The 23014-nt window shown below is 41.1% G+C and overlaps 1 protein-coding gene across 14 annotated transcripts in view; it reads left to right on the top strand.

Moving 5' to 3' along the window:
- Positions 1–23014, top strand: part of LOC308250372 (protocadherin gamma-C4) — a gene marked incomplete at its 5' end in the record, with an annotated part of 563663 nt that overhangs the window by 113045 nt on the left and 427604 nt on the right. The window contains one exon of one of the 14 annotated variants that reach the window (XM_080672927.1): positions 7933–10377. The exons of the other annotated variants lie outside the window; for them this stretch is intronic. Within the exon in view, the coding sequence (XP_080529053.1) occupies positions 7933–10377 (2445 nt within the window). Of the gene's footprint in view, positions 1–7932; positions 10378–23014 lie in introns of those variants that run through there. 14 annotated transcript variants of the gene reach the window in all.

Here is a 23014-nt window from a genome sequence, read left to right as displayed (position 1 = left end):
GGGTCTACTGTAAAAAAAAAAAAAAAGAAAGAAAGAAAGAAAGAAAGAAAGAAAGAAAGAAAGAAAGAAACAGGAAGCGAAGAAGTAACACAGGGGTAAAGAATAGGAATGGCGACAAATAAGTACCTATCAATAATAACTTTAAATGTAAATGGATTAAATGCCCCAATCAAAAGACATAGGGTAACAGATTGGATAAGAAAACATGACCCATATATCTGCTGTCTACAAGAAACCCACCTCAGAAAAAAAGACGCACACAGACTGAGGGTGAAGGGATGGAAAAAGGTTTTCCAGGCAAATGGAACTGAAAAAAAAGCTGGGGTAGCAATACTTATTTCTGACAAATTAGATCTCAAACTGAAGGACATAACAAGAGATAAGGAAGGCCATTTCATAATACTAAAGGGAGCAATCCAACAAGAAGAAATAACCCTGGTAAACATATATGCACCCAATACAGGAGCACCCAAATACATAAAAAAACTCCTGGAAGATATCAAGGGAGACATTGACAGCAATACAATCATAGTAGGAGACTTTAATACCCCACTATCACCATTGGACAAATCCTCTAAACAAAACATCAGCAAAGAAACATCAATCCTAAATGACTCACTAGACCAGATGGAATTAATTGACATCTTCAGAACATTTCACCCCAAAGCCACAGAATATACATTCTTCTCAAGCGCACATGGGTCATTTTCAAAGATAGACCATATGTTGGGACATAGGCAAATTCTCTTCAAATTCAAGAAGATAGAAATCATATCAAGCATCTTCTCAGACCACAGTGGCATAAAACTGGAAATCAACTACAATAAAAACAACCCAAAGAAATCAAACACATGGAGACTAAACAGCATGCTATTAAACCATGACTGGGTTACCAGAGAGATCAAAGAAGAAATAAAAAACATCATGACAACAAATGACAATGAAAACACTACAATCCAAAATCTATGGGACACAGCGAAAGCAGTCTTGAGAGGGAAGTTCATAGCTCTACAAGCCTACTGCAAAAAACAAGAAACAGGAGTAATAAATTACCTAACCCAACAACTCAAAGAGTTAGAAAAAGAGCAACAAGGAAAGCCCAGTGTAAGCAGAAGGAAGGAAATAATAAAGATCAGAGCACAGATAAACGACATAGAGACCAAAGAAACAATACAAAAGATCAACAAAACCAAGAGCTGGTTCTTTGAAAGGATAAACAAGATTGATGAACCTCTAGCCAGGCTCACCAAGAAGCAAAGGGAGAGGACCCAAATAAACAAGATCAGAAATGAAAGAGGTGAAATAACAACAGATCCCGCCGAAATACAAAGGATTGTTAAAAAATACTACGAACAACTCTATTCCAACAAACTGGACAACCTGGAGGAAATGGACATATTCCTAGAAAAATATAACCTTCCAAAACTCAATCAGGAAGAATCTAAACAGCTCAACATGCCAGTAACTATGGAAGAAATTGAAGCAGTCATCAAAGAGCTTCCGGCAAACAAAAGCCCGGGGCCAGACGGCTTCACAGGAGAGTTCTACCAAACATTCAAGGAAGAACTAAAACCTATCCTCCTCAGACTATTCCAAAAAATTCAAGAGGAAGGAACACTTCCAAGCTCCTTCTATGAAGCCAGCATCACCCTAATACCAAAACCAGATAAAGACAACACAATGAAAGAGAATTACAGGCCAATATCCCTCATGAATGTAGATGCCAAAATCCTCAACAAAATTCTAGCAAATAGGATCCAGCAGTACATCAGAAAGATCATACACCATGACCAAGTAGGGTTTATCCCAGGAATGCAAGGATGGTTCAATATCCGCAAATCAATAAATGTGATACATCACATAAACAAATTGAGAGATAAAAATCACATAGTCATATCAATTGATGCAGAAAAAGCATTTGACAAAATCCAACACCCTTTCTTGATAAAAACTCTCAACAAGGTGGGAATAGAAGGATCATACCTCAACATCATAAAAGCTATATATGATAAACCCACAGCTAACATCATACTCAATGGGCAAAAACTAAAACCATTTCCCCTAAGAACAGGAACAAGACAGGGATGCCCACTCTCACCACTCCTGTTTGACATAGTACTGGAAGTATTAGCCACTGCAATTAGACAAGAAGAAGAAATAAAAGGCATCCAAATTGGAAAAGAAGAAGTAAAGCTGTCCTTATTTGCAGATGACATGATATTGTACATAAAAAACCCGAAAGACTCCATCAAAAAACTAACAGACTTAATAAATGAATTCGGCAAAGTAGCAGGATACAAAATTAACACCAAGAAATCTATGGCATTTCTATACACCAACAATGAACTTACAGAAAGAGAGACTAAAAAAGCAATCCCATTTTCCATCGCACCAAAAAAATTAAGATACTTAGGAATAAACCTAACCAAGGAGGTAAAAGACCTATATGCGGAAAACTACAGGACACTGAAAAAAGAGATAGAGGAAGATGTAAACAGATGGAAGAACATACCATGTTCATGGATTGGTAGAATCAACATCATCAAAATGTCCATACTACCCAAAGCAATCTATAGATTCAATGCACTCCCCATTAAAATACCAACGGCGTATTTCACAGACCTAGAAAGAACTCTCCAAAAATTCATCTGGAATAAAAAAAGACCCCGAATAGCCACAGCAATCCTGAGAAAGAAGAATAAAGTAGGAGGGATCTCAATACCAGATTTCAAGCTGTATTACAAAGCCACTGTCATCAAAACAGCCTGGTACTGGCACAAGAACAGACATATAGATCAATGGAACAGAATAGAGAATCCAGATATCGACCCAAACCAATATGCGCATTTAATATTTGACAAAGGAGGCAGGAGCATACAATGGAGTCAAGACAGTCTCTTTAATAAATGGTGTTGGGAAAATTGGACAGATACATGCAAAAAAATGAAACTAGATCACCAACTTACACCATACACAAAAATAAACTCAAAATGGGTACAGGACTTAAATATAAGACGGGAAACCATAAAAATACTAGAGGAATCCACAGGCAGCAAAATCTCAGACATATGCCAAAAGAACTTTTTCAGTGATACTGCCCCTAGGGCAATGGAAGCCAAACAGAAAATAAACAAATGGGACTACATCAAAATAAAAAGCTTTTGCACAGCAAAAGAAACCATCAACAAAACAACAAGAAACCCCACTGTATGGGAGAACATATTTGCAAATGGTATCACTGATAAAGGTTTAATTTCCAACATCTACAGGCAGCTTATACAACTTAATAAAAGGAAGATAAATGATCCAATAAAAAAATGGGCAACGGACCTAAATAGAAGCTTTTCGAAAGAAGACAGAAGGAAGGCCAAGAGACACATGAAAACATGCTCAAAGTCACTAATTATCCGAGAGATGCAAATCAAAACAACAATGCGATACCATCTCACACCTGTCAGAATGGCTATCATCAGCAAATCAACAAACGACAAGTGTTGGCGAGGATGCGGAGAAAAAGGAACCCTCGTGCACTGCTGGTGGGAATGCAGACTGGTGCAGCCACTGTGGAGATCAGTATGGAGTTTCCTCAAAAAACTGAAAATGGAACTCCCATTTGACCCAGTAATCCCACTCCTAGGAATATATCCTAAGAAACCAGAAACACCAATCAGAAAGGATATATGCACCCCTATGTTCATAGCAGCACAATTTACAATAGCTAAGATTTGGAAACAGCCTAGGTGCCCATCAGCAGATGACTGGATCAGAAAACTATGGTACATCTACACAATGGAATACTATGCTGCCGTAAAAAAGAAGGAATTACTACCATTTGTAGGCACTTGGATGGAATTAGAGAACATTATGCTAAGTGAAATAAGCCAGTCAATGAAAGAAAAATACCACATGATCCCACTCATTTGGGGATAATGAAAAACATTATAAACTGATGAACAAAAAGATAGTTACAGAGGCAGTAAAGCATCAAACAGACTGTCAAATTACAGCGGGAAGGTTAGGGAGAGGTGGGGGAAATAAGAGATCAACTGAAGGACTTATATGCATGTATATAAGAGTAACCAACGGATGCAAAACATTGGGGGGTGAGGGCATGTATGGGAGTGGGGTGGGGGTGGGGGGCAAGGGTAAGATATGTACACATATAATACCTTAATAAAAATTTGAAAAAAAAAAAAAAAGAAATATATTTTTAGAAAAAGGTAATTTTTTTAAAAATAGCACATGATTATTAAAAGTAGTAAGTAAATACAGCATAGAATTAATTAGAGTGAAGATTCATGAGGAAAGATCCAAGACACTTTACTAGTATATGGTGCTCTGTCATGGAGAGAAACTAGTTCCTTAGCACTAGAAATTTGAGAAAGAAATTATGTAGTACTGTGTCATTGATAAAGGGTTCAAGAAAAAAAAAAGAATGACACAGTGATACAAAGAATTCCCACTCTGTTAGACTTGTTTTGGAAACTTCATTAAGCTATTTTATTAGATTAAAGTTTCTGATGTCCTATCCTTTAGTTTTCATAAGTACACAATATACTCCCAGGGAGTCATCTTAAGCACTAAGAAATCTTGCTTAAAGTATAATATTCTTTTGCTGACAAATGCTTCAGTGAGTATATATTTACTGTGTTTGTTTGTTTGTTTGTTTGACCTCAAGATCTCTAACAGGAGGTTATGCATATGTCTAGAAATCTTTTGAACTTACAGTTTAAGGCCAAGTTTGGTGGGAGAGCTTTATAATAATAATCTTGGCAATAGAGCCCAAGCAGAAATCAGGACTTTGTTTTTGCATCAAGTCCACTGAAAGTTGTACTTGTACATAATTAAAAAATTAAAAATGCCTGAATTATGAGAAACTATGGATAATGCCATAAAATGGCAAAATGAAATGTCAGAAAGGAAAGGTTCTGCTAAAGAAATATTTTTTAAAATATATTTTATTGATTTTTTACAGAGAGGAAGGGAGAGGGATAGAGAGTTAGAAACATCGATGAGAGAGAAACATCAATCAGCTGCCTCCTGCACGCCCCCTACTGGGGATGTGCCCGCAACCAAGGTACATGCTCTTGACCGGAATCGAACCTGGGACCCTTGAGTCCACAGGCGGACGCTCTATCCACTGAGCCAAACCAGTTAGGGCTAAAGAAATATTTTGTTAATTCATGATTTTAGTTCTTACCTAGTCATCTTATACAAAAGGAAAAATTTTTTAGACTTTCTCATCTATGGGATTTCCAAATATCTTTTAAGTATTTCTTTCCCACAAATCCCATTGTATTTGAGTAAACATTGCTTTCCCACAAATCACAGTTATGCCTAAACATGGAGGCAGATGTTGGAACAAATTCCACTAGGTGAGTGCTATCCTCTTATTTTTGTCACAAATTAAATCTTTGAAATTAGACACCAGTGCCAGTTTAAATAGAGAAGTGAGAAAAAGGGAAGCCCAAAGTCTGAGAAGTGTGTGAAGGGGGAAGAGTTTTTGTCAAGATGAGTTTTTCCTTCTCCCCTCTTCCTAATCCCCACACACATACTACCCTAGATACAGCTCAGAGTTCCTAAACCCAGTATAATTGGGAGCTTGAATGCTAAAAGTTGGGGCCTTCCAGAAGTTGAGTACATCTTCTCCAGGTGTATTTCACCTAATGCTAAGGGAAAATTATAACCTTTCACCCCAAAACAGATTAGCTTGGTTAGCAGCATTAAATTAAAATAAGGAAATGCAAATCTTAACCTCTGGCACTAATTGTCTACAAATTGAAGCAGACAATTAGTTCTGAAATTTAGTGAAGAATAAATTTAATTTGTATCAGTTATTTCATATCCTAATGAAGATCCCCAAAGATGGCTATACCTATGACTCTGCCTAACACTTCAATGGGCTGACATGCTTCCTGCTTTAATTTTATCCAAGACTTGATGTCAACGAGTTTTTGGTTCCTTAATTTAGAAAGACAAATTGGACAGGGGCATTTACTGCTTATATTACCTTATATTGCAGCCTACTCTTCTTCCTTGGAAGAGATAAGAGGTTAAGATTTGCATTTCCTTATTTTAATTTAATGCTGCTAACCAAGCTAACCTGTTTTGTGATGTTCCAGGGAGGTGATTGGTCTCCCCCACCCCCACCATTTTAATTAGCAATTAAAAAGTTATTTTAGAAGTATTCAAACATACACTAGAGCGGAGAGAATGATGTAATTAACCCCATGTATCCTGCATTCAGTTTCAATAATTAACAATATTCAGGCAGTTTTCTGATCAGAAAATAGAATGCCCTGAAAGCTTCAATTCTTGTTTTGTAGACAGCTTTTGTCTTTGAAATTTTTGTTCTTAGGACTTTGAATACTGCAGCTGTATTAAAAGAAGGATTTGAGTGAGGAATTTAGTGTTTATTAGTAACTTAAGTCAGTCTCTTTTTTCAGCTCGCCTCCATCTCAGGGAAAGCCACGGGTTGTAGGGTGCTAGGTGGAATTTGAGGTATTACTTGTAGCTCACAGATGTTTTTAATAGAACTGAACACTGTAGAATTTCTGTGCAGAAGACTGGCTTAAAAACAAAGATGAAGGCCCTTGCTGGGTAGCTCAGCTCGTTTGGAGCCGCTTCCTGATAAGCCAAGGTTGTGGGTTTGATCCCAGGTCAGGGCACGTACAAGAATCAACCAATGAATGCATAAATAAGTGGAACAACAAATCAATGTTTCTCTCTCTCTTCCTCTTTCCCTCTCTCTCTCAAATCAATAAATAAATAAAAAGAAAAAAAGAAGATGGAGCAGGTATAGGCATCTAGCCTGTTCTTACCCTGCCTCATTGCTGTTTTCAAAATATTCATGGAGTAGTTTCCTGGTCACACTCTGGATAGTATCTCAGTACTTCCTCTCCCCTCCACTTCCCATGTCCTGTTTGGGAATGAGTTGTCCATCTTTTTGAATTTCTGATGCTTGATATTGACTGGTTCCTGACCTCCTCTCCCTCCGGGGCGCTAGCCAACACTCCCAGTAGGGTCTCCTGGGGAAAGAGAAACTGCTGACCCGCAAAAAACCTGAACGTAGAAACCGTAAGCCGCGAACTCTCTCCCTTTGGTGCCTCACAAAGCGAGAGTCCGGAAGAAGCTTTAGGGAGGTTACTGTCCCCCTTGCTGGATGCCTCTGTTTAAATCTTGGAGGCTCCTGGGATCATGCGGAGGTGCCGGAGAGACTTTAACCCGCAGCGCAGAGGCTGGGAATCAAGCACGGAATGCACCACAGCACTAGGATTGGGGCTGCTGTTTCCGTAAGTCTCGAAGGGGTGTTCGTTCACGGTCAGGGTTCCGCCTCTCATCATCTCCGCAGGGAAGTTCCTCTCGGAGTTCCGCGCTCACGCGGGCATTTAGGGGGTCAGTGGTTCCCGGACTGAACGCTCCGCTCTCTAACAGATGGCGAGAGGAGCCCAGCGGAGCTCAGTCCTAGTTACAAGCTGGCTTCAGGCAGAGTTTGTGGAGGCTAAGACCGGGGCGGTCTCGGGGCGTTGTCCTAGGAGACACCGATTAAGGGAAGCCGTGTTAGGTTCTCAGAGCGACTTCCTTGCTTGCGGGGCGCCCGCTGCCTGGGTGCCGGGCGCGATCCCAGCCGGCAGGTTTTGGGGACGGCGCTTCCTCACTTGGTCCGGTTACCTCGTCTCTGCACCCCTAGGCGGCGCTGCGCTCCTCCGCACACGGCCCGCTCCGCTTCCCCAGACGGCTGCCAAGCCTCGGCTCTAGCCAGGCACGCTCCCCGCCGACCAGTCCCGGGCAATCCCGGCATTCAGAAAGCGGAACGTCGGCGGTCCCTGCACCTCTAGGCCGAGCGGCGGCCGGCGGCTCTTGCTCTTTACCACGGCCCGTGCTCTCCGGGAGTGCGGAGCATGGTCCCGGGCCATCGCTGGTGGAGCGAGGATGCCAACAGGGAGGGTGGTGGGCTGGAGGGTGGCTGTTCTCTGCGTGTGGGTCTCCTGTGGCTCTGCCGCGCGACAACTCGAATACTCAGTGTTGGAGGAGAGTCCGCGGGGCGTGGCCGTAGGCAATGTAACCGCGGACCTGGGGCTGTCAGCGGCGGTTATGTCCTTGCGGAACTTTCGCTTCCTTTCCAGCCACGACGAGCCCTACTTCAGGGTGGATCTGGCCAGCGGTAGCTTGGTGGTCCGAGAGCCGGCGGACCGCGAACGGCTTTGCGGGGCCAAAGCTACCTGCGTCTTGACCTATGAGCTGGTGCTTGAGGACCCGCTGGAGCTGCACAAGATGCGCATCCACGTCCTGGATATCAACGACAACTCGCCTCTCTTCCCCGCCCGCGACGTGCAGCTGCACATCCCCGAGTTCCTGACGCCGGGGGCCCGTTTTACCCTCCCCAATGCCCAAGATGCCGATGAGGGAAGCAACGGGGTGCTAAGCTACAGCCTGAGCCCCAGCCAGCACTTTCGCCTGGACATGGGGTCGCGGGTCGACGGCAGCGAATTCCCAGAGTTGGTTTTGGAGAAAGCTCTGGATCGCGAGGAACGCGCCACCCACAGGCTGGTGCTCACCGCTCACGACCGCGGGAGGCCCGCACGCTCCGGGGACGCGCATGTCACCATCATTGTGGTGGACACAAACGACAATGCACCTGTATTTGAGCGCACGGTATATCGCACCAAGGTGCCAGAGACTGTACACAAAGGTACCGTGTTATTCCGAGTTCAGGCCTCGGACCCGGATGAAGGCTCCAATGGGGAAATCCGGTACTCCTTAAGCAACAGCACGCAGGCAAAGCTGCGACACCACTTTCATGTTCACCCTAGGAATGGGGAGGTGCGGGTAGCAGCTTTGCTAGGTCCTCCTGAAACGCTGTTGGAGGCATACATCGAGGCGAGGGATGAAGGCTCCTTCGGTCTAGCCAGCACCGCCAGATTGTTGGTGGAAGTGACTGACGTGAACGACCACGCCCCGGAGGTGAACCTGCTGACTCTCTCCAGTCCAGTTTCCGAGAGCACCGCCCCGGGCACAGTGATTGCTCTCCTCAGTGTAAGGGATGAGGACCTTGGTCCCAATGGTAAGGCCATTTGTAGCATATCTAGTGGAGGCCCTTTTAAGCTGAAGGCGTCTTTTGACAATTACTATAGTTTGCTGACTGATGGGCCGCTGGACCGGGAGCAGGTCAGCGAATACCAGGTCCTGATCACCGCCTCAGATGGTGGCTCGCCACCACTTAGCACCCGCAGGACACTGACTGTGTCCGTTGCTGATGTGAATGACAACACACCAAGCTTTCCTCAACCTCAACAGGAACTTTTTGTGGCTGAAAACAATGGCCCTGGAGCCTCTCTAGGCCGCGTGTTTGCCCAGGACCCAGACTTGGGGAAGAATGGCCTTGTCTTCTATGAACTGTTGGATATTATCTCTGAAGGGCAGACAGCCGCTAGCTTGGTGGCCGTGGAATCATCCAGCGGGGCTATCACTGCCAAAACTTCCTTTGACTTTGAGCGGCTCAAGGAGGTTCACTTTCAAGTGGAAGCCCGGGATGGGGGCATTCCTCCCAGAAGTGCAACCGTGACTGTGAACTTGTTTGTGGTAGATAGGAACGACAATGCTCCAGTCATCTTGTTTCCTGTGACCAGAAATGGCACTGTCCCAGTGGAAATTGTGCCCCGCTCTGCCAGAATTGGACACTTGGTCACAAAAGTAGTAGCAGAGGATGCAGACAGTGGCTCCAATGCCTGGCTTTCCTACCACATCTCCCAGGCTTCTGACTCTAGCCTTTTCAGCATTTCAGCCAATACGGGGGAGCTCCGTACTGCTCGCTTAGTTCTTCCCACTGATGCAGTGAAACAGAGGGTGGTCGTAGTGGTTCGGGATCATGGAGACCCACCACTTTCCTCCTCTGTCACACTGGGTGTGCTGTTGAGCAACTCTGTTCCTCAGGTCCTTCCAGACTTTGAAGATGCCTGGGAAACAGGAGGGCACCTTTCTGCCCGGAACCTGTATTTAGTAATTGCTCTGGCCTGTATTTCCTTTTCATTTCTGGGGTGCTTACTTTCCTTTGTGTGTATCAAATTGAGCCAGAGCCCAGGTTATTGCTCTCAGAGCTGCTGTTGCTCTCCAGAGGAGCTGAGGAATGGAAGGAAGGTGACTTTGAATCCTTGCATCGCATCAGCCACAATAGATGTCACTACAGTGGAGAGACTTTCTCAGACCTACCTCTATTGGGCCTCCCTGGGACTTGGTTCTGATAATAACAGTTTGCTGTGGCGTGGGGAGTACCGTGCTGCTGACCTGAGAAATCTGGCCACTGGGGTAGGACTGAATTTGCCAATATCCTGTATTCAGATTCGGAATAGGAAAGATCACGTAAATGTCAATGCCATGGTAAGTAAATTTTGTGGGATTTGATTTTCTTAGCCAGGAGATGACTGGCAGATGTTTTTAAATGTTTATTAGATGATCCTTTGGCAACATTTAATGCATTGAGTTGAACACTCCTGCTTAGTACTCCTTGTGCTAAGAATTCTACTGCCACCAAGAATTAAAAGACTGTTCTTGACCTCAAAGAGATTATAGTTTATTTTTGAGAAACAAGGGTAAGAAATTCAAACCCATTAAAGAACAATAAAAGTAATATAGCATGAAGATATAAAATTAATATAAAAAGCACCAAAATGCCTAGTATAGGTAATAAATGACCTGAAATGTTTTTAAATCATTCCTTTTAGGAATTTCTTTAAGAAATTACTTAAAGCATATATCCCTTCATTCAAAAATTATTCTGAGTAAAAGATATGTAAGACATTTTTATACCTAAAGTGGGAATGAAAAGTATGTGAGTTTTTTTGCATAGTACAAGCTTAATGTCATGGAAGATGAGACATTTACTTAAACTTTACAATATATGAGTAAAAATGATGACAACCTAAAAAGATGTAAAAATAAATTGCAGTGGATGTTCAAAGAGGGGAGAGAGAGAACATGAGAAAACATGTGGGCATGGAGGAGGGAATCAGAGAAGGCTTTGTGATAGGGATGGCATTTGAATTGATTCTTGAATGACATACCATTTAGTAAAACGCAGCATAGGCTGCACTTGACATAAGTGCCTTTTTGGCCAAGTAGTCTTTTTTGAGAACAATACTCCACAACATACCTAATAGCTTCACAAGGTATTAGTAAGTCCATAGAAATTACAAGCATGTCTCAGAACACTTATGTGTATTGATAGAAAGATGATGGCATTATTGTGTATAGGACTTGACAACTTTTTATTTGTGTTTTATTGATATACTAGAGGCCCGGTGCACAAATTCATGCACAGGTGGGGTCGGGCCAGGCTGAATGGCCAGGCCGGCTGGGGGGAGGGGCCGCAGGTGGTTGACAGGCAGGCCCCGCCCCCTGGTCAAACTCCCAGGACAATTTGCATATTAGCCTTTTATTATTCACAAGAAAGATGAATAATTATTATGTCAAAATCCAGTGTTTTCAAAGGTGCACTTGCCATTCAAAGTCCATTCAACTTGGACTTACTATTCTTATTATTTTAGAAGCCAATATACTTAGAAATAAATAAATACCATATTTGAATGTTAAATTATTTAAATACTTCCATTTATCCTTAGTGCCTCTTGGCATTACAAAACTTTTTTTTTTTTGAACAATTTTTTGAGTTTTATTTTTTTTATTTTAATAAATCTTTATTAAGATTATTACAATTGTTTCTCCTTTTCCCCCTCATAGCTCCCCTCCACCCAGTTCCCACCCCACCTTCTGCCCTTACTTCCCCCCCACTGTCCTCATCCATAGGTGTATGATTTTTGTCCAGTCTCTTTATGAACCCCCATACCCCTTTCCCCCTGAGAATTATCAGTCCACTCCCTTTCTATGCCCCTGATTCTATTATATTCACCAGATTATTCTGTTCCTCAGGTTTTTATTCACTTGATTTTTAGGTTCACTTGTTGATAGATATGTATTTGTTGTTCATAATTTTTCTCTTTACTTTTTTCTTCTTCCTCTTTTTTAAGAATACCTTTCAGCATTTCATATAATACTGGTTTGGTGGTGATGAACTCCTTCAGCTTTTTCTTATCTGTGAAGCTCTTTATCTGCCCTTCAATTCTGAATGATAGCTTTGCTGGGTAGAGTAATCTTGGTTGTAGGTTCTTGCTATTCATCACATTGAAAATTTTTTCCCACTCCCGTCTGGCCTGCATAATTTCTGTTGAGAAATCAGCTGACAGTCGTATGGGTGCTCCCTTGTAGGTAATTAACTGTTTTTCTCTTGCTGCTTTTAATATTCTCTCTTTGTCTTTTGCTCTTGGCATTTTAATTATGATGTGTCTTGGTGTGGTCCTCTTTGGATTCCTTTTGTTTGGGGTTCTGTGGGCTTCCTGGACTTGTAAGTCTATTTCTTTCACCAGGTGGGGGAAGTTTTCGGTCATTATTTCTTCAAATAGGTTTTCAGTATCTTGCTCTCTCTCTTCTTCTGGCACCCCCATAATTCTGATGTTGGTACGCTTGAAGTTGTCCCAGAGTCTTCTTACATTATCTTCAACTTTTTGGATTTTTTTTTTTTTTTTTTTTTGCTTTTTGCTTTTTCGGTTGAGTGTTTTTTGCTTCTTTGTATTTCAATTCTTTGACTTGATTTTTGTGTTCCTCTAGTCTGTTTTTGGGTCTCTGTATAGTATTTTTTATTTCAGTCAGTGTATGTTTAATTTCTAGTTGGTCCTTTTTCATATCTTCGAGGGTCTCGTTATATTTATCGGCCTTTTCTAGGATATTCTCGAAAAGCCTTATAACCGTGGTTTTGAATTCTATATCCAGTCGTTTGTTTTCCTCCATTTCTTTCGTTTGTGATCTGATTCTTTGATGCCGCATTTTCACTGCTTCCCTGAGTTGGTAAGGTAGATTTGTGTGCTAGGTTTCCTATATGGCCCAGTGGGTCTGCCTCCCCAGTTAACCTGAGGTGGACACGCTTGGTGCACCCCTTTGTGGACTGTGTGTACAGCCTTGTTGTAATTAAGTCTTGATTGTTGTTGGTATCACTGGGCAGAATTGACCTCCAGGCCAGTTGGCTGTAAGGATCAGCTGTGTCTATGCTGGGAGAAGTTCGGTGCTGGAGACAGCCTTATAGGATTAGACTTGCAAAATTGCAATAGCCTCTGTGCTCAGCTTGGATGGGGTGGAGTCTCAGTCTTGGCTTCCCGTCAGCCTTGCCCTTGCGCGCACGTGCGTGCCTTCAGACCTCTGCCTTCCCCGGCTCCCGAGTCTTCACCCGAAGGTCCAGACTCCCCCCACAAGAGCGTGGGTCCCCAGGGGCTCGCCTGAACCTGGGGTTCACTGCAGTCAGAACTGGGGCTCAGTGCAGTCAGGAGCCTCTGACTCCCACTAGGGAAAGCCTGTGGCAACCTCCGCAGCCTTTGTGCGCACTGGCACGCTCGCGCCTTCAGACTTCTGCCTTCCCTAGCTCCCGAGTCTCCGCCCGAGAGTCCAGACTCCCCCCACAAGAACGTGGGTCCCCGGCCCGGAACTGGGGTTCAGTGCAGTCAGAACTGGGGTTCAGTGCGGTCGGGGGCTTCCTTCCCCCTTCCGCCAGAGAAAGTCAGCCAGGCTCTCAGCCGCCCTTCCTCTCTGCGCGCACAAAGACCCTTTGCTGTACCTCCAGTTCTCTGTGAGCTTTTCTCTTTCCTTCTAGTTGTAGAATTTTGCACTCAGCCAGCTTTCCTGTGGTTCTGGATGGTGTCCATTCTGTCTTTTAGTTGTAGTTTTGAAATTGTTGTGCGAGGCAGCAGTTTAGGTGCTTACCTATGCCACCATCTTGGTTTCTCCCTACAAAACTTTTTGAATGGAGTGGTAGCAATTGTGCTAGCAGTTTTACAATATTCTTTCTAACTTCTCGTAGAAATCATGAATAGAAGGGAAGGAGGTGTGCAGAAACTAGGGGGAATGGAAGATCCTTGTTTTACTATTTCAGGTTATAAGGGAAAAAGTGGGTTATATTATTTTCCTTCAAATAATGATGTTAACTGAAAAAATAGATTTATACCATTATAATTTTGCATATTTAATATTCTCACAAGATATAATAAAATCCAGTACATATGATATGATTAGTAAGTACTTGCTGAATAAATAATAAATTTGTGCATGTATGAATGGGATGTTAACACTGTTCAGCATAGAGGGAAAAACTTTAATTTACTCTACATATGTATATATAGCTAATAGTTTAAAGATCATCTACACTAATAAAAGAGAAAGATGCAAATTGACCGTACCTTCGCAATGCTCACAAGCCAATCAGGAGTGAGTATGCAAATTAACCCACCAAAGATGGCGGGTTAATTTGCATATGCAGGCACCGAGTGGCCGGGGGTGGGGGCGGGATGCCTGCGTCATCACCATGGCGATGACACAGGCATTCCACACTGCCCCAGCCTCTACGGGCCTCTGGGCAGTGTGGGGAGGCGGAAAGGTGGCTCCGGGCCAGAGCAAAGGCAGAAAGGCGGCTCCAGGCCGGAGCGAAGGCGGTGCCAGCAGCCAGGGGAAGGAAGGCCCATTCTTGCATGAATCTTCATGCATTGGGCCTCTAGTTTTTATATAATAATGAAACAACATAAAGGCATTTTATGATTCTAAAGCTAACATGAAAAACCTCAATGCTGAATTCTGTGGATAACAAAGTGATTAGTAAGAATGCACATCATTACATGTGAAATTTGCAGTGAATTCAAATTAAATGCAATTAATTTAAAGGGAAAAATTGATGCATAAAATGTTAATATTTCAAGTATCAAAGCACTTAATGCATAAACTCTTATCATTTATTTCTTTTATTTCATTGCTTTCTGTAACAAAGAGAGATTTGGATGCAAGTAATGTCTATGAAGTTTGGGGGTCAGGAATGGTTTGAGAAATACATTTTGATTAGACTCGAAAGGCAATAAAAGTAAGTGATAGGAAAAGCCAATAGATCTGGAAGTTAGAAGGAAAAACAGCTACTTAAGGAAAAATATAGCTGTCCCCATGACCAAATTTTTACTAATATGAGTGTAAAGTAACAGAAATATACTGTTCATGCATGCAGGAATATTGTGTCACCCCATTCATTGAGTTGAACAATCTTTTTCATCATTGTTGATATTGCACTTATTAAGCAGTTCATTGTCTGCCAATAATTCTTGTGGGTTGGATATTTCCTGATATATAAAGAAAGTGTGATGCAATAAAACATGGGTAAAGTAACTTGTATAAAGCTGGAGTAATAATTTAATGTGTGCCTGAGTCATACAGAATCATATTGATTCATGTGTTTATAGTCTGTTCAAATTCTAAGCTTTTCTATCTTATTTTAGTTTAAAATACTAAAATCTATCAGCTTAAGAAAGTTATGAAAACATTTATATTTATGCCTTTTCTATTGATAATATTTAACAGCTACAAAGAAAATTGGCACACTGTGCAACAAGCAGACAACATGTGTCTCATGTCAATTTTTTCTGTTAAGATTTTTGATGGGCAATTTAATTTTTTTAGATTGTTATCTAAGATGGTGCCTCTGAGATAGAAATTTCTACTTAGAATGTAAAATCAATGGCACTGGAAAAATTTTAGATAATATTTTGTAACAAAACACACAGTGGTGTACAACTGAGTTCATATTTGCACATGAACATGATACCTTTTTTTAGTATATTTTTATTGATTTCAGAGAGGGAGAGGAAGAGAGAGATAGAAACATCAGCGATGAGAGGGAATCATTGATTGGCTGCCTCCTGCACGTTGGACTGAGCCTGAAACCCAGGCATGTGCCCTTGACCAGAATTGAACCTGGGACCCTTTGGTCTGCAGGCTGACACTCTATCCACTGAGCCAAACTGGCTAGGGTGAAAATGATATCTTGATCATACCAGTGTTGTATTAGTGTATTGTTCTTCTAGAATGATGGTATTTCTTTTGCAGGATATATAGCATATAAGATATTTCCTTTTTGCAGTGTCATTTATTAACAGAGTGGTAGAATGTTTTTGTTTGTGTTTTTATTTGTTAACAATATTCCATAAGTAGACTTTTCCATAGGCTAGTTAGACGTTTCCTTATATTTATTTTAACTCTGAAGCTGATAACCACACTTTGAAAAACTTTAGAGTCCTGTGAGTAAGGAAGCATGGCATATGAAATATATTCAGATTTAAAAAAATACCATGTAGACAGTACAATAGTATTTGTTGTATAATAGAGAAACTTCAAATTATTAAAAAGGAAGGAAAAGAGCATTATATAACTGAGTGGACAGAAGGAAAAAGTAATGCCTGGGAAAAGTGTGAGTGGGAAAGTTTTAATAACACGTCTGATAATATTAATGACCTATTGATTTTTGTTGTCTTCAATATTTGCAGTAGAGGGAAACAGTAATATTTCAAAGACTAAAAACACTTAGTTGTGTTGGGATAAAGGTGGACTAAACTGCTAAAAGGTTTTTATGTTGCTCAAATGCATATGACGTGAATATCAGAAATAACATTTGGCAGAACGTCAAGTGAATATGGATCACAGTCTAGGATTTCAACTAAAGTATTATGGGAAGACTTGTGGGCAAGGATTATTCTAAAAAACCCAAAGTAAATGATAAAAGTGATTATTCATTTTGTTCCTAATTTTAATATATGAGATGAGAATGGTTTGGGATATTAATAAATTACATGTCTCTTTTATACTGCATTTATGAAGAAGAATTAGGATAATAATTTCCTCCTCAAGCTTTATAAACACAGAAGATCATTATACATTTATCTGGAACTTGCCTTGGAATCTAAGAATGAATATGTAATCACAAAGTCTTCTGAGCTGCAGAGAAAGAGAAACACCTTTGTATCTTCCCCTCAAATTCTTGGCTGTTCCCAGAGCCATCTGGTTGCCATCTACATTTATACTATTTTCATAGCATAGCTCTAATGATATACCCTCAAAAATGTACTCTCTGAATTCAGGTGCATTATGCTTATTAATTAGTATCTTTGAGCAAAGATTACAGCTATTTTATTTAGACCCAAACAATGTGCATACAAAATAAAACCAACCAATTAAGATATGTTATTAGTGGACTTTTGCATCTATATTCATCACTTGAGATTGGCTTGTCATTTTCCTTTCTTATGAGGGTTTGGTATCAAGGTTATGCTGGCCCTATTAAACAAGTTAGAAGTTTCTCTTTTTTTTCCTCTTCTCTAGGGGACATATTTGCTCAGATTGGTGAGATTTCTTTCTTAAATATTTAGTGGTATTCATTAGTGATACTCTGTGTTCTTTTAAGTTTTCTTTTTGGGAAAGTTTTAAATAATGATATCACATTTCTTTATTAATAATAAATTTATTCATCTTCTTATTCTTTTTTTTCTATAAATTTTGTTTCTCCAGAAATACATTAATTTTATCTAAAATTTCAAAGTTTGTTCTCAAGTTGTTTATAATGTCCTCTTGTAATCTTTTAAACATCTGAAGATCTGTAGTGGTATTTTCCTTTCCAATTCTGATGTTAGCTATTGTCACCTCTCATTTTTCTTGTGTGTCCAATATGCTATCAAAAGTGTCCCTTGAGTTTTTTTAGTTATTGTATTTTTCATTTTTAAAATTCTAATAATTGTTGTTCACATCTGCTATGAAATTTTTTTATCATTTCTTGCTCCCTTTATTTTCAAGCTTGCTTTTTAATTCTTTAAGTGTATTAAATCTCCATCTGATAATCCTAGAGTCTAAAGTCTTCAAGCATGTTTCTACTGTGTGCTGCTTCAGCTGGTTTTTGATCACAGCTCCCTGATTCTATGTGTGCCAGATTTTATTTTGACTTGTAATGATCACTAACCTGAAAATAATATTTGTCAGAATATCCTGAGGTCTTGAATGAAATTGCTTTCCTTCAGGACAGATTTTTATTTACATCTGAATACTACCAGTTATAAACCACTTTAAACCAAGTTCAAGACTTGAGGGTCTTTGTCTACTTAGACTACCATGTATACCCAGCTGAAAATATGCAGGATGTACAGTTTATAGGATTTTTTTACTTTCCTGTTTTCCTTATGTCCTGGTTGGTGCCCAGTCAAGCTCCCCAGCCGTTCTCTGGGCTAGAGGATAGGTAGATTTAGTTTTGGTATACCATCACGTGGAGAGTGTAGTCCTTGGGGTTCCCAGTTAAGATGCTGTAAGACTCCTTTATCTCATGTATGTCCTGGTCCTTAATTTCTATCCCCCTGCCCCTTCAAGTTCTGAACTTATGTCCAACGTTGTGTCAGCAAATAGTTTTAGAAAAAAAAGAAAGTTTAATATTCTGCTCACCTCTCTGTGTTTAAATTCCCACCAGAATTTGTCCTCACAGTTCCCCATTATCTTGTCAGATTTTCAGTGCTTTTAAGTTAATTGTCTTAATATTTTATCCAGAATATTTAGGTGCTTTCAGTAGGATGGCTGCTCTGAATAATTTAATTGCCATTACCTGAAATTCCCTATCATACAGTTTTATCATCAGCAGATTACATCTAATTAACATAGAAATGCTTCTATGTATGTTTTAAAATATTTGAATTACTTTTCCTTTGAAAACAACAGTATCTTAATTTTATCCCAAACCCTGATGGGGAGATTTAAATCACATTATTAATTTTAGAAAACAATGATTCAGAGATCATATTTGCTATGAAATACTTAGTCACTGAACCAAGAGAGCATACACTTTCATGTAAAACATTCAGAGATAATCAAATTTTATTAAAGTTGGTATTTGTAGCTTTACTTGACATAAAACAATTTCTATATTTCTCTAGTCATTCTATTTAATGTATTTTTTAGCACAAGTCACGTAAAATGTGGAGACAAATAATTTATAATCCATAACAAGATATCCAACAATAAACAAGTCAACCATCAATTATGATATAATCAGTTTTGAGCTATAATTGAAACAAATACATACTCTCCAGGAAGCACAGAAGGGAAGCAACTGATTTGGCATGGTGTTTGATGAAGGGTGGGGCAGGTAAGGAAATCTTTCCATGTAAGATGTCTTTTTAGCAGAAAGCTAATGGACAATTTGGGGAGCATGGAGGTAGAGTTGAGAATGAGCATTTCAGGCAGAGCAAAAACCATAAAGGCCTAGAGGATTGAGAAGGCATAAGAAAAGTTGAAAATGGTTTAATTTGACCAGAGCATGTTGTAAACCTGTAAGGAGGGAAGAAGCTGAAGCTAGAAAGCTACATAAGAATCAGATTAAGAAGATTCTTCATTGCAATGCTTAGGATTTTAAATTTTATCATGAAATAGGGAGCCAGTAAGGATGGAAAAATATCTAAAGATAAATTTCCCATTAAAGAGTACCACATGACCATTGCAGACATCTTGGGAAAAGAAATTATGTGTAATCCCAATATCCAAGTACAGTTACAAATATATGTTTCTATGGCTTCTTTTAAAAAAAACATGTTCCATGTATATTTTTAAAATTAGTTGTAATTATATAGAAACTAGAGGCTCAGTGCATGAAATTTATGCACTGAAGGGGGGTCCCTTAGCCCAGCCTGCGCCCTCTTGCAGTCCGGGGCTCTCGCAGTCCAGGGCCCCTCGCTCCTTACCACCCACCTGCAGCGGGCAGCTCCTGCATTGAGTATCTTCCCCCTGGTGGTCAGTGCACATAATAGTGACTGGTCATTCCACCAGTCATTCCGCCTTTCGGTCGATTTGCATATTAGGGTTTTACTATATAGGATATATTGTGTTTCATTATAAAGTTAATTTATCTTTATTATAGAATACTAGAGGCCTGGTACACAAAATTCGTGCACTGGGGGAGGGGGGGCGTTGTCCCTCAGCCCAGCCTGCACTCTCTCCAATCTGGGACCCCTTGGGGGATGTCCGACTGTTGGTTTAGGCCCAATCCCTGTGGGCCTAAACTGGCAGTTGGACATCCCTCTCACAATCTGGGACTGCTGGCTCCTAACCACTCGCCTGCCTGCCTGCCTGATTGCCCCTAACTGCTCCCCTGCTGGCCCAATCACCCCCAACTGCCCTCCCCTGCAGGCCTGATCCCCCCCAACTGCCCTCCCCTGCAGGCCTGATCCCCCTCAACTGCCCTCCCCTGCTGGCCATCTTGTGATGATGTGGGGGCGGCCATCTTGTGATGACATGGGTGTGGCCATCTTGTGACAATGTGGGGGTGGCCATCTTGTGGCAGCCATCTTGTGACAATGTGGGGGTGGCCATCTTGTGACAACATGGGGGGGCCACCTTGTGATGACATGGGGCGGCCATCTTGTGATGATGTGGGGGCGGCCATCTTGGGACGTGAGGGCGTGAGGGTCAGTTTGCATGTTACCTCTTTATTATATAGGATAGTGAAATTTAGGAAAGCATGTACATTTTAAATTCATGCTCTTTCCTCACTAAATATTGTTACATAAGGTCTTATGTTCTTATAAACTCTTTATCAGCACAATTTTAATGACTACACATATTCCACTAATGATATTATTATAATTTGAATTATTTTCAGACTTAAAAATATGACTATATAAATTATTTACATTAATATATGTGTGCATTAAGAATGGTGAACTATGATAAGAAAAATGAACAATAAACTACAAAAATAGACCACACACACAAACAAGCATTTATATAGGAAAAATTAATAATGGCCCAAATGAAGACATCCAAACTTACTAAAAATAAAAGAAATGAAAATAAAAAGATTTTTTTCCTGCCAAGCCAGTGTGGCCCACAGTGGTTGAGCATTGACCAATGAACCAGGGGTCATGGTTCGATCCTGGCCAGGGCACATGCCTGGGTAATGGGCTCTATCCCCAGTAGGGGGTATACAGGAGGCAGCTGATCAATGATTCTCTCTCATCATTGATGTTTCAATCTCTCTCTCCCTCTCCCTTCCTTAAAATATTAAAAAAAAAGATATTTTTCCCTTCTTATAGAGATTGGTAAAAATTATGAAAACTGACAATACTCAAGCTTAGTTAAAGTTTTATAAAGTAAACACTTGGAATGAAAGTGAAATTGTAGACCTTTTGAAGAAAGCTTGATAATACCTATTAAAATTTAAATATACTTTTGGACCCATAATTCCTACTATGCATGGATCCTATAAAACAATGCCACAGTATATAAACTAAAAGTACAAAGATGATCATTATAACATTATATTATAGGAAAAATTTGTAAACAACATAAATGTCTAAGGGAATTTGTTTTTTAAAATATTATCTATAGCCCTAGCCAGTTTTGCCCAGTGGATAGAGCATTGGCCTGTGGACCAAAGGGTCCTGGGTTCGACTCAAAGGGTCCTGGGTTCGACTCAAAGGGTCCTGGGTTTGATTCCAATCTAGGACATGTACCTTGGTTGCAGGCTCCTACCCGGCTCGGGCCCTGGTTGGGGCTTGTGCTGAGACAACCAATTGATGTGTTTCTCTGACACAGATGTTTCTCTCTGTCTTTCCCTGAAATCAATAAAGATATTTAAAAAAATAATAAATGTTATCTACAATTGTCCATTTTTCTTATCACTCTCTGTCAATAAAAATTCCAATGGGATTATTATTTTACCTTAACATGACAACCTTCTTCCCTAAAATTTACTTTTAAGAATAGCATCAGAAGAGAGAAACCAAGATGCCGGCATAGGTAAACACTAAACTGCTGCCTCGCACAACAATATCAAAACTACAACTAAAAGACAAAATGGACAACATCCAGAACCACAGGAAAGCTGGCTGAGTGGAAATTCTAGAAGAAAAGAAAAAAGCACATTGAGACTCAGAGGAGCTGCAAAAGGCTGAGGTATGGATACGCGCACGCAGAGAGGACGAGAGGCTGAGTGCACGGGCAGCTGAGTGCGTGGCTGGCTTTCTAAAGCAGGAGAGAGATGGAAGCTCCCGACTGCGCTGAACTCCAGTCCCGGGCGAGATTCTGGGAAACCAGACTCATTTGGGGGGAATCTGGACTGTCAGGAAAAGAGAAAGCACACTGAGACTCAGGGGAGCTGCGGAAAGCAGAGGTCTGGAGGCACGTGCGCAGAGAGGACTGACCACTGAGTGCATGGGCAGCTGAGTGCGCAGCTGGCTTTCTAAAGTGGGAGGGAGACGGAAGCTCCCGACTGCACTGGACTCCAGTTCCGGGCGAGTTTCTGAAAACCCCAACTCATTCGGGGAGAAACTGGACTGTCCGGCAGCAGGTGAAACTCGAGGGCGGCTTTCTCTCAGAGGTGCTTGCAGTGATTACAGAGGGACACTGAGACCCAGGGGCCTCATAGGGCAGGGCTGACGGGAAGCCAAGGCTGTCTGCTCTGCCCTGAGACTCCGCCCCATCCAAGCTGAGCACAGAGGCTTTTGCAATTTTGCAAGTCTTGTCTCATAAGGGTGTCTCCAGCACAGAAGTTCTCCCAGCGTAGACACAGCTGATCCTCACAGCCACTTGGCCTGGAGGTCAATTCCTCCCAGTGATACCAACAACAATCAAGACTTAACTACAACAAGGCTGTGCACACAGTCCACAAAGGTGTGCACCAAGAGTGTCCACCTCAGGTAACTGGGGAGGCTGAGCCACTGGGCCCTATAGGACACCTAGCACACATAGCTACTCTACCAACTCAGGGAAGCAGCGAAAATGCAAAGACAAAGAAACAGGTCACAAATGAAAGAAATGGAGGAAAGCAAACGACTGCATATAGAGTTCAAAACCACGGTTATAAGGTTTTTCAAGAATTTCCTAGAAAAGGCTGATAAATTTAGCGAGACCCTTGAGGATATGAAAAAGGACCAACTAGAAAATAAACGTACACTGACTGAAATGAAAAATATTATACAGAGACCTAACAGCAGACTAGAGGACCGCAAGAATCAAGTCAAAGATTTGAATTACAAAGAAGCAAAAAACACTCAACCGGAAAAGCAAAAAGAAAAAAGGATCCAAAAATTTGAAGATAGTGTAAGGACCCTCTGGGACAACCTCAAGCGTACCA

Source organism: Plecotus auritus (assembly GCF_963455305.1).
Source record: "Plecotus auritus genome assembly, chromosome: 6".
Classification (NCBI taxonomy): Eukaryota; Metazoa; Chordata; class Mammalia; order Chiroptera; family Vespertilionidae; genus Plecotus; species Plecotus auritus.
The sequence above is the reverse complement of the archived record's forward strand: the minus strand, read 5'-3'. Positions and strand labels throughout refer to the sequence as shown.